Below are 13,448 nucleotides of genomic sequence, written 5' to 3'. Positions count from 1 at the left end.
GACAGGTCACTTAGAGACTCCACTAACCTGTATTTTTAGTTTGATTAGGTCTTAAAAAAAACTTAATATAGAGTTGACTCGGTTCATTCCATAAGTTAATTCATTAATTTTTTTTAAATAATTTTATTTTATTTTAATTTATTTTATTAACCCAAGTTAGGTTAACTGGTACGTATTTCAGCCTAATAATTATAGATAATAGTAGAGGTCTCACATCTATTCTAAATTTTGGTGATATTTGTTAAATTTAATGGATTTATTAAAAAAAAATCAAAATACCCCTAGTCTGAATAGTGACAAAAAAACCCACATGAGATTTGAATAAACTATTTTTTAAGAACCCTAAAACTTATTACTTAGCAAATAAAATAATCACAGAAAAAAAACCTAAAATTTCTAACAAAAAAATGAGATGCTGGTTAAAAAATTCTTAGAATCCTCACCCGAACTTAAAATAGAAAAAAAATGGAAATGGAAAGGAAAAAACAAAAAAATAATCCTGATATTATTTTTTTTTGGTCATTGAAGGAGGTTGGGGCCATTTCAAAAATTTTATTAATAGATTTGCTAGATTTAAAAAAAACTACTAACAGAAGTACCTATTGAGGAATTTAGGAAAACTCAAGGTTCTATTGGTTTGAGTTTTTTTTTTTACTAGGGACCTATGAAAATTAACCTATTATACAAGGATGCTATTAGCAGTTTCAAGTCATTAGTTACTATCAATTCTCTAATATATTTTTTTATTTTAATTATTAGAGTATTTTTCAGACTAGTTTTTTTTTATTAACCAAATAAAGATTTACTTTCATCAAAAAGATAATTCATCCGGGTGGACCAACTTTATTAAATTATTAGAATTTATGTTGTATATTTGAAAGAGACGGACCTCTTTATTTTTATTTTTTTTTGAGTGTTTTTTTTGTTTATAGGAATAAAATACAGGACTGATACCAACAGTTTATTAAAAAATAAATAAATCATGAAGCCAGGACTGATACCAGCAGCCATGATTGAATTTTCTTCATGATGAGATGAACATTCTCTTTATCCTTCTCAACATTCGAGGCTTGAAAAGTAATACTGGGTAACTTTGTGTTTATCCACACTCGACCATGCATTTGACACATGCAAATTCAATCATGAAGACACCTCCTCTTCAAATTCAACACCAGCAGAATCATGCTCTGGCTGGTTGTGCCTCTAACGAACGATTAAGAATTGTTTGTTTTTTTTTGCAGTTTCTCTATGTTTTTTTTTAAATTATTTTTTATATAATTTTTAAGGTTGGTTTGCCGTTGCTAAAAATAAATTTTAAAAAATAAAAAATAAATATTATTTTGATATATTTATAAATAAAAAAATATTTTAAAAAATAACAACTAGCCCGATGGAAAGCAATGCCTAAATTTTCTTTATCCAATTCGACACAATTTTAAATGCATACAATTCCATGAGTGTACACAACAAATTAGAGGAGGAGAAGAAGAAAATAAAAGGTCCCCACGCGTGTGAGTCCATGTTGCTTTAATCACTCACTCACTCTCACCTTTACGTTGTTAACTTCTCTTGGACAGGAGACTTGGTCTTTTTAGGCGCCTCAATATTCCAACTCGCGCGCCTGACCACGTGATTTGTTATTGACTATAACATTAATCCCACTACTCAATTATATCAAAGTTTTTAATAGTTCGTCCGGCATGACCCATCTTAATATTAGGTTCACGAGTTAAATGAGCTAGTTTAAATCAATTCAAAATAATATTTATTTTAAAAATAAAATGATTTTTTTTATTTTTTTAATATAAAATCAAATCAAGTTTTGATAATATTAACTTATATGGTTTAATTTGAAACCTAACATGAGTTATTTCGAAGTCAATATATCACTAAATAAATATGCGAGCCATATTGAATTTAATTACAATGAGCTATATTTAAATTTAATAACAATTTAAAACCTCTTATCAGGAATTAAATAGTTTTCACTCATCCATCTGTTTGGAAGAGTGGTTGTGGTTGCTTTTCAAAGTGTTTTTTACTCCGAAATGTATTAAAATAATATTTTTTTATTTTTAAAAATAATTTTTTATATCAACGCATCAAAATGATCTGAAAACACTAAAAAATATATTAATTTAAAGTAAAGAAAAAAATAAAATAAATTTAAATTTTTTTAAAAACGCTTTTGAAACGCAAAAATAAACAAACAGATAATAATAAAAAAAATATAAACACAATCGAGTCTATGCCCAACCGAGTTTCATCATTAGTTGGGCCTAGCCTCATTTGAGTTTTGGCCCAACAAAAACCTTTATCTTTTTAATTCTCAGGACAAAAAAAAAATAATAATCAAACTCTCTCGTAACATCTCTATCCATCATGTGTTATTTATTGTTAGTGAAGCAAACCAAGATGAAGTGAAGATTTGTTGAAGCTTTTAAAACAAGGAGTGCAATAATGAAAATGTTGATGTAGAGATGGAAAACAGCGAAGGGGGCCGGCAGTGGCACGGCCACGGCTAGCTTTCCATGGTTCAACCAAATATACACCTCGGTGTGCCTTGCTCGATGACAAAAAACTATCCCATTTTAAGGTAGAAAATCCTCCGTCGAGCATTCAGGTGCTCTCTTCAAGGGACCCTAACAATAATGTTGTGATTCTTTTTATCAGTACCACTAAATTATGTCGAGATTAATTCGTACAATTCGATATAGATCTCTCTTTCCTTTTTTTTTTTTTTAAAAAAAAAAGAGTTTTTAAATAGAGACAATTATTCCTGTTGGGATCTCTCGTTGATATTTTCTCTGAAATCGTCTGACTATCTTGGATTTCGGTCGAAATTCTCTTAGAAATCTACGTTTTTACGAGATATTATCATTCTGCTTGATGTTATTTCCGCAAATTGATTTAATTTTTGTTTTAAATTTTGATTTAGAAAAAAGAATCATAATTAAGTACATTTGATCATAAATAATTTTTAACATAAGATAAAAATTTTGCTATAACATATTGTTAAAATCTTGATTTAATTAAAAGTTAATTTTTAAAAAAAATTTAACTTATGTATTCTAATTTATCCTACATTTTTTTTCCGAAAAAACTTGCTTTGAATAGCTTTTACTAAACATTTTTTTAACTTCAAATAATTTTAACTCGTTTTTACCTTAAATTATTTATGAAAAATATTCAAAATTAAAAGTTATAATTCAAAAGTCATATCAAACTACATGATTTACAATATAAAAGAATATATTGATTTTAGCTGAACACTTTTGTCCTCTCAAAACCTATGCACGTCTTAATTTTCATGGAAGTGGCTGTATACAAAAATATCTCTAGCTCGGAGGTGCTTATTCTTTATTTATTTATATATAGAAAAAAACTAATCACCGGTAACTTGTTTTTACCTTAAATTATTTATGAAAAATAGTTTTTGAATTATTATTCAAAATTAAAAGTTATAATTCAAAAGTCATATCAAACTGCATGATTTACAATATAAAAGAATGTATTGATTTTAGCTGAACACTTTTGTCCTCTCAAAACCTATGCACGTCTTAATTTTCATGGAAGTAGCTGTATATAAAAATATCTCTAGCTCGGAGGTGCTTATTCTTTATTTATTTATATATAGAAAAAAACTAATCACCGGAAAAAATATTGCGAGTTTTTTTATTTTATTTTGATCATCAAAGTTTTATGTTGAATGATTTCATTTATTTATAGCCAAATTAAAAGTTAATAGCTTTAGATTTGTTAAGGACGAGCAAGATTGAGAGAAAAAGAATTAAAATAAAATTAAAGAAGAAAATAGGTGGGAAATTGGAAATTGGATTAAAAGTTCACTTTTGTCTTCTAATTTTTAAATGATAAACTTTCGATCCCTCACCATCACAAGAACACAATGTCGGTCCAATTTTTTTCTTTTTAGTTCCTAGTAGATATATAAAGCTGAAGAGGAAGATGACTTTTGAGGCAGATGATTACAGGAATCATAAAATTTGATCAGTTGAAAAGATCAATCATGGGGCCAAGTTAAGATCTTCATCTGATTCAAAATGGTCCCATGCACCAATGGGCACATGCCCTTTGTTAGTTTGTGGCCCTTTGCCAGTCCATGATCCGTAATTCAAGTGTATGGACTCCGTTGGTTCAAGACTTTTCTTGTTTTACACCTTGGTTAGTTGCTCTACTTTTGTTACAGTTGGTTAAAAAAAAAATCTCTCCTTTTACAGCTTCGAGCGTGGTTGCTAGTCTCTCAACCCATGTAAAGATATTTTTTTCTAGATTTAGTTTCCCCCTCTAGATTCATAAACAAATATAATAGAATATCTTTATGATCCAATAATAACAGTATTAGATTAATCATCTCGTAGGTGGTCCAGTAATAAAAATTTAAGATTAAAAGATTTATTTTCTCTGTGGTCTCAGGTTTGAGCTATATGGTTGCTAATATGATGGTTACTGGATGCTTACATGGTCGTTAATTTCATGACCCGTGAAATTAGTCGAGGTGCGTGCAAATTGACCCGAATGCCAACGTTAATAAAAAAAATTAAAAATTAAAAAATAATAATAGTATGTTTATATTCGAGTGTTAGAACTATTAGATTCTATATACTCAGCTGCATTATATACAAGCCCTACCATGTTGAAACTTGAGAGGCATCAATTTGAAAGGTTTTAGCCCTATAATCTGACCTATAGAACAGTATCCCACTGTAGATTCCTCGTGTACAAATAAAAAAAATCACTAAAGTATGGGCTTTAGTGGCGAGTTGGGATTGCCAAGATGGTCCCAACAACAACAGGAAGGTCAAAATCCTGCCAGTGGCGACAGTGTGAATCGTGGAAACACCGCCATCTTTCTCAGACTCCCCCTCCCTTCCTTGCAGGACGAAATCTCTACCTCCTTTCTTTTTCACAGCTAAAGCAAGCAAACAAGCCCAAGTCTCTGTCCATGAAAAATGAAAGTCAAATCTCCATCCATTAATGCTTTTGTCTTTCACAGAAAACTTAAGCCATTGTTACAAAAAGGTCGCCCCATGTTCATGCTAACAGTGATGAATTCCTCCCCGATGCTTTTACTTTATACGTCTACATCACTTTGTCACCCTTTATTTATTTATCTCCTACCCTCTAAATGATTGGAGAAACAAGAATGTAAAGTCCACAAATTCCACCAGAAATTTCCAAACTCGTGCATATCCTAATCAATCTTGTGGCGCTTGTACTTAATCATATTCATTCGTGTGTATTGTCTATCGGTTGCTATTAATTAGGATACCGAGGTATGTATCAAGAATTTGACAAGAATTGTCTCCGAGAACTATGAAAGATGTCCCCACTACAGCTATTAAACACCGTATAATGTTTGGTTTCATGGGTTGAGCGGAATAACCTAAATTGATCTTAATTCACTTAAAATGATATCTTATTTTTTTAAAAAAAAATATATTATCACAAAGTTATTTTGGATTTTTTTAAAAAAATTAAATTAAATTTTAACTAGGTATATCGAATTGCGAGCTGACCTATTAAATTGATCCGGTTATATATCAAGTCAATTCCCGACCAATTTAATTTAAAATCCTATTCAAATTATTGACCAGGTCTATGATTCAAGTTATTAATCAGGTCTATGAATTAACATGTCAAACTAAATCAGGTTTAATAACGTTAGTCGGCACGTCATTGCGCAATCAAAATGTGCCGACATAGCTAATACTTTTTTTTTTCACTGTAAATTCTTGATGAGTCCAACATAGATATTGGAAATCTTTATGAACCAATAATGCGAGCAGTGTACACTAATAGATTATCCGAGTGCACCTAACACACCAATTAAGTGTCATTCTCATGAGTGACCGTCCATTCCTTCAACAGGAGCTCCAATGCACGACTTGGTCGGTTTCAAACTGACATTAGTAATGTTAATTAACCCACTTCTTGACTTGTCAATGGTGATTTACAGCTACGTTATTCTTATCAATCAAACCAAACAAAACAGTAACTAAGTAAGATAGTGGGATATGTTCTTCTTGTTCTTGTTTTTTTTTATCGACATTTCAAGATTAAAGGCATATGTAGTGGTGCTGACCAGCTCGAGATCTTGAAATCTTTGGCCCCATCAATTTGGTGTTATCAACAACTTTTTATAGCTCGGTCGGTGAGGCTAGCCTAGCCAGTCCGATGAGCTGCCATTCTTCTGCTCAAAACAGCATGATTTCTAAGAAATAATAAAAAAATTCTTTCTCTCTCCTAGAAATCTGGAGAATAGATTCTGAGGTACTTCCGGATGAGAATTAAAAAAGGAAAAGTACGTACCATTTGATTTAATTCAAAAGTTTAAATAATTATGGGATATTTTAAAATATAATTATTCTCCAATGTAATTTCTTAATTGAAAGCTTTTTAAGATTCAAGAAAGAGGTAAGATTTGAATTTCTAACAATTTAATCATTAAAGTTTTGTATTATTTAAAAAAATAAACTTTATTTTAATAAATTGAATGGGATTTCAAAATATAATTTATATTATTTTTTAATATTAAAATCTTTATAAAAAAAATCAAGTTTGAACTTGAAAAAAATAGAAAAATTTAAGAACACAAGAGAGCTTACATAGCTAAATAAAATAGACTTTATATAGCTAAATGAATCCCAAATTTGTAATTGAAGAGATTTTACTTTATGAATTATATATATATACATATATAAACTTTAACACAGGATACACGGACAAGTACACCACCACTACGGTGGGTGAGGCTGCGATGGAAAAGAAGAGGAGGCCATCCGGATACAACTCGCAATGTTTTAGGCGTCCCATTTTACGGCTTGCAAACAAGATAAGATCAGCAGCAAGGGACGACCATATGTCACCATATAATTTCTGGCCAATCTACGGTTACGATTTGCTGATCTCCTCTTTAAAGGTACATAACATTTTCGATATCCAAACTCGAGGCAAAATTATTTCGCCATTGGAGAGGTTCCTGTTTAGACTTTAGTGTTGTCTGAACTTGGTAGGAATCTTGTTTGGGCAGTGCAATGAATTTACATGATTGGAGTTGTGGCCACAGCCACAGCCACAGCTAGCATAAAATATCAGAAGACCTTTTGAAGTCTTCCTTCAATTTGAAAGAGGACATCACCTCTTCTTCGCAGAACCATGTAAAGCCACCTTCATCGGTCTAGCTTTAACCCCACAGCTGCACAACCACATGTCGTTCATCTATTCTTGTACTGTGTGACAGCCAAAGTGAAGAGAAGACGGTTGATTTTGAAACGATATGTCTGTCTGTAAATGAAAAGACTAATCAAATCACTATTCTTGAACCGCGGTGCGGTTCTGCAATTCATTCACTCGAGTTTTAATTCAAATTCACCGTATAATTAATTTTGAAAAACTTGATAGATTTGTCGGTCAACTTACTATTTACATAATCTAATCAAAACATGTCGGAGGCTTAGTCATTAATTCTTTTTAAAAATAACGTTAAATTTATTTTTTTAATTTAAAATAATATTATTTTAAAAAAAACCATTAACTCAAGTTAAATTGCCGACTCCTCAACCCATTACGCTAACCTTGGTCTGGATTGAGTTTGAAAACATTAAATCAAACACACACGTGCACAATTTGAAAATAAAGTACAAAACTATCTTCTAATTGCAGTTTGCTACTAAAATAAAAGATTTCTGAAACGGCCGTTGCCAGATGAATGCCCCTTGGCTTGTTCCATTTCAAAGCAAGAAAATAAATATTATATACCTGTAGGAAAAGCTAAATGCAGAGCAAGAAAAGCTAGATTTAATAACTATGGGTTAGAGCACCCGTTTTTAAAGGGGGCTAAATCCTTAGATAGACCAAGGGCTAAAGCAACCTGACGCGGGAGAAACTGAGAATGATGTTTGGTATGGCATATTTACATGGATCTCCAGAACTTGAAACTGTGTTTTTGTCAAATGGTACAGAGGATTGAGGAGCCATGATCTTCCTGTGAAGCCGGTGTCAGGTATCCAAGCTGTCAAACTTGTGCAATCGATCTCCCTTGCAGAGGGTTTTCCTGAATAAGTTTAGAATTGCACGACTGTTATCGCAGGTCCATTCATAGTTAGAATCACCGCAAGAAATACTGTAGCCTGTAAATAAAGTGTATTCTACCAGACAAAGGATACTGTGCATATAGGACGTAGATTTTAAAGCAGGAGACTCGGGTTATTTTTGGGCTATTGTTGGTGATTGAAGTCAACAGTTCAGGTCAATAGAATTTTGATAATGCAAGAGAAATGAAGAAGCCAGAGAAGACTCGGAGATAAAGTTATTAAACCCACTCGGTTTAAAGATAGATCAGAGCATGGACATGTTTACTTGAGTTAAACCGAGTTAATCAAAATAGTATTCAGCTCAATTGATTCACGAGTTAAACTGTCAGATCATTTGAATTTAACCAGGAAAATTTCCACTATTTTTTTAATCCGGTTTGAGCCAGGTCCCGTGCTTGAATGGTGTAGTAACACTATTTAGATTTGCTGTAGTCCCACCTTCCATTTAACAAGAGACGTCTATCACTGCAGTAACAAAAACTAAGAAGCAACACAGCATCTTGTATGATCTGGAAGAGAATACAAATGATAATTACAACACCTTGGAACAACCCAGTTATCAAAAAAAAAAGAAAAAAGAGCTGAAGATACTAATGAATCCAAGATTGAAATTAAGATCAAAAGCAAACCATTGTTTTTAGTGTTTCATTCCCTTGATCCCGCAGAGAAAAATTACAAAAATCAAAGGGCAGGGAACAACTTATTGAGCTTGCATGGAAGTGCATAGAATTCATCATTTCTAACATCTGAACTGTATAAACTGAATTTCTCCCACCACTTCAGGCCCGTGTCGTTCGTTGTCTCATCATTTTCTTTTGCCAGCGTGCAATCCAAGAACAACGCAACCAAAGCAGCCACAGTTGTGTGGGACATGAAGATGACAGTCACTATATCATGAAACTGTAATTCCAATGAACAAAAGGGAAAAAAATCACATAAAAAGTCAATGGTACTCTAGGGTTAACAAATGTACAAAGATCATCACAAGAATCCTACCCATCTGTATCTGGCGTGCACATGAACATACTGATAGTATTCTCTGAAGTATTGTGGCATCGAAATGCCAATGAAGAAGGAAAACCCCAGTATGAATTTTGTTCTGAAACTATTTAGGTTACAAAATTGGAGAAAACCGAGGCCTGCAGAAGCTGTGTATAAAATTTAATGGCAAGTAGTATTAGAACTGGATTTTCTCTATGATTATCAATAATATATTATAAATACAAGATGGGAATTCAATTATTTCACACATGACTATATTCTTGATTAAATGGTATAAAAATCTACTTACAGGTATAACCAAACAAAACACAATACACAGCAGCAATGATCGGCAAAGGTATAGATGCGAAGAATGCTCCAAATTTTCCTGGACAAGGACATCAACTAGCCATCACGAGAAACACAGAAGTTGAAAAGCAAAGGAGGGCAATCAAACAAGACATAAACTCTAGCTAACACAGCATTCAACAATTAACTTTGACAAGAAATTTAAATTTGTATACCAAATAGAGAAAAGAAAATCATGAATCCAGCTGATATTTGAATTACTCTCCGGCTTCCTACTTTTGTCAATGCCAATAAACCTGCATTTTCCCTGTTCAAATAGCTTCGTTAGGACGTTAAATTTCCAATAATAGATGAATTATACCACAGAGACCAAAGAACAGTGCTGACAATGCAGTTTATAAATTTCATATTTGAAATATTTGAAAATGTTTCCTTGAGCATTCAGAAATAAACGAAATCGGATGCTGTTGAATTACATGCTAAATTTTTGCTAGTTTTCCATGACAACAAATAAAATCAAAATTAATATGTTAAAAACTAACATGTTTGGTTGGAGATATAAAAACAAAAATATAAAATAAATATATCTCAAAATAATTTTAGAGTAAATTTCACATGGAAACACGTCTATGTTTATCGTGCCTCCAGTAAATATAAGACGATAACACATATTAATCCAAAATAAGAAAGCATGAATTTAAATTCATTACACCGAAGCAGTAAAGCCTGTCACACAACCAAAAAAGCCATTGAGTAAAACCCCGATTCCCTGAAAATTCAAAAAGAAAATTCATTTAATGATTGATTAAAATATCCCAAAACACAATAAAATCAAGTTTAATGAACATTTTGAAGAACATCATACCAGCCAGCCAACACCACGACTCACAACTGAAGGGGGCACAGGAGTGGCGCTTCCATATCTTGATGTTGCATAAAATGTACCAGTGGACTACAGATGATAAAAAGATGATTTATCGCACTAACCCTAGCTAGCTCTTTAATCAAAAGATTAGCCCAGTAAAGAAATGCACCTCAAATAGAGAAACGAAAGAAGCAGTTATCATTGCAAAAACTTCACCAGCCTTGAATGTTGGGCTTCCCCACTGAAATGGGTAAGGAATATATATCCTGCATTTAATTATAGATTATCGTATAATTAAAGTCAATCATGCACAAATAATTTACTATAGCTCAAATTATACTTTGTAATGGGTTTTTCTCTCTCTTAAAAAAAGAGATTGGAATAGACAAGCAAATATAAATAGGCATCATGCAGCAACAATCATATCCAAGCTTAATGTAATATGAAATAAGTGAATGCTTGAAGGCTCGTTAAAGATTGTTTTTTAAAGTGTTTTTTTTATTAAAATAATATTTTTTTATTTTTGATGTTAGCGCATTAAAATAATTTTAAAACACATAAAAAAATTAATTTGAAACTAAAAAAATTAAAAGTTAAAAGTTAAAAATATAATTGGATCATAATATCAAACACAACTTACATATATAATGGATATATAATGGATAAGTAATTTTTCATGGTACTAAAAAGTTAAGATCAAATATTATTACTAAACTCGGTCCAACTTGAATGATCGATTCGAGACTCGATCAACCTGTTTTCTGTCCTAACCTCTTAGGTTGAGAATGTAAAAAAAAAATAATCAATTTAGAATTGAATCAAATTGATTCAATTTAATTTATTCGATCAAGAGAGTTAATCCACAACCAAGTTAAAAACCGGATTTATTAAAAAAAAAAACTAAAAATAACATCTTTTTAATTTTTTTACTTAAGCCGAACATCGTTTTAATCAACCTATCCGAACATCGATTTAATCAACCTATCTAATCTATGAACCAGATCTTATGCCATAACGACTGTCGAATTGGGTTAAAAAAGCATGACAATAGGTCCTTAAAAGTTAAGCTAGTTTCCCCTTGTATGGAGTCTTACCAGGGCGAGGCATGAATAAGTCCAACACGATCAGTGCGGCAAGTCAACTGAGTGATTTCAGATTTGTCATTATACACAGTACTTGCAGTTAGAATTAGTGCAAATAACCATGTGATTGCAGCTGTGAACAACACTGCAAAACGATCACATATAGGCCTCTTTGACTGTACATAACGAGGAAGATACTGCAAAAGCATAAACAAATTACCAAATCACTTGGCATCAAAGGAAATTAAGAAAAAACCAAAGCAGCAATTGGTAATGCCCTTAGTTTCTGCACTAGCAAAATTAAGTATATGATGCAAAGAATTAATAAATAGATAAATAAATAAAATAACTTTTGATACTTACTTGTGAGAAAAAAACCATTATTAGCATTCCTGGAAGCCCAATCTCAACACATTTCGCCAGCTAAATGAAAGGGATAATAAAAGAGTTCAATTCAATAGAATTTATGCCAGAAATTTGTGCAATAGATTGAGTAAAATATAAGAATATGAACTATAGGATTCAGAATGCAATACCGTGGGAAAGCCTAGATAGTAGAGCCCAAGTCCAGCAAAAGTTACACAAGGAACAATAGAAATAGGACTAAGGAACCTTGAAGAACCAAAAAAAAAAGAAGGAAAAAAAGTCCACGTCAAATGATGCTACAACCTAAACGATGATTTGAATTTATGGAATGGTGGAATTAAAAAAAAAAAAAAACAGGTTCTGAGATGATTAATAGAGTGTTTTACAACAATGTTTTTTAAAAAAATTATTTTTTAATGTTTTTATATTGTTTTAATGTTATGATATTAAAATTAAATGTTTAAAAATAAAAAAAATATTTATATATTTTTAAATAAAAAATATTTTAAAAAATAATTTTTATCCCCTTCTTAAATATCAATTAAAAAACTATAACAATATAAAGAACGCATGAGCGTGTGTGCACGGTGAAAAAAATATAGTAAATTATCATTTGTTTTGTTTATTTTGTTAATTGTTAATCAACTAGTTATTCTAAATGTTATCATCAAAGAACTTTCAACAACTTACCTGACTGCATTTCTCCATAAACCCAAAAATCCCATAATTATTTGAAAACAACCTGCAAGAATCAGAGCTCCTTGTATTGCTCTCATTGTTTGTACAAATCTCTACACACAAAAAAGACCCAGTAAGACTAGAGTGCAATAAAAGTCAATTGAAATGAAAAGAAAAACCAGTGTGAAGCTTCACCACATCGTTATCCAAGCACGAAGTATGTCTGCTAGCAAGGACAATTGAGGTGGTCGGTATCATATATGCATATGAACCCACTGCTACCGAAGGAAGACGGGTACCGAATAAAGTTTGAAAAAGTGTGCTCAATCCTGAAGTGAAGAGCAAGGTCTGTATTACTCTAGCCTTCTCAGCCTGTGACATTTAAACCAGATCCATAACTCTAAAAAATACAAGAAAATGTATTGAGAAATACAAAATATACATCGTAATGTCTGTGTTACTTACATCACCACCACCCATTCGAGGAACGATTATGCTCGGTATCATAACAGTCATGCCAAGAGTCAAGAGATAATGTTGGAAACCTAATATGAGAGCTTCAGCTGCACGCAGGAAATACAATGGTTGATTTTCTTTTAACACGATTAAGTGCTTGTTCGGTAGCGCGGCCAACCGTCGACCGCGCAGTTGGCTATGCTATCAAACAAAGTTTAAATGAAATTGTTCAAAGCATAATTATGAAATTTGATATCAGAATTAACTCGATGGAAAGGAAAGGAAAAAAGAAAGAAAGCAACCCTAAAAAATGCATGAAATAAGGAGATTATAGAGCATACGCCATGGAGGAGGACTATTTATGCAGTATTGGACTCCGGGTAGTTGCTCTTTCACTGGATATGGTTGCAGCTCAGGTTTTTTGTTGGCATCACCTCCACCACCACCACCTCCACCACCACCACCTCCTCCACCTCCACCTCCACCTCCACCTCCTCCACTTCCTCCTCCACCACCACCTCTGCCTCTGCCTCCACCACCAGCACCAAAACAAACATTGATGCCACCACCGAAACAAGTATTGCAACTTTGGGCCAT

General features: G+C 32.2%; 1 protein-coding gene across 1 annotated transcript; it reads right to left on the bottom strand.

Annotated features, from left to right (window-relative positions):
• Positions 1-8,795: 8,795 nt before the first annotated feature.
• LOC133681573 (putative nucleobase-ascorbate transporter 10) lies at positions 8,796-13,448 on the bottom strand. The gene is made up of 14 exons (XM_062104656.1): positions 13,193-13,448; positions 12,861-12,958; positions 12,591-12,767; positions 12,408-12,508; positions 11,888-11,963; positions 11,715-11,774; positions 11,364-11,548; positions 10,439-10,535; positions 10,270-10,356; positions 10,115-10,173; positions 9,620-9,711; positions 9,406-9,483; positions 9,111-9,262; positions 8,796-9,014 (listed from the first exon to the last, which is right to left on the bottom strand). Exons 1-14 carry the CDS (start codon positions 13,446-13,448, stop codon positions 8,796-8,798), a joined length of 1,737 nt encoding a protein of 578 aa, XP_061960640.1.

This window comes from Populus nigra, chromosome 2 (assembly GCF_951802175.1).
Source record: "Populus nigra chromosome 2, ddPopNigr1.1, whole genome shotgun sequence".
Classification (NCBI taxonomy): domain Eukaryota; kingdom Viridiplantae; phylum Streptophyta; class Magnoliopsida; order Malpighiales; family Salicaceae; genus Populus; species Populus nigra.
This window is presented reverse-complemented; position numbering and strand designations above follow the sequence as displayed.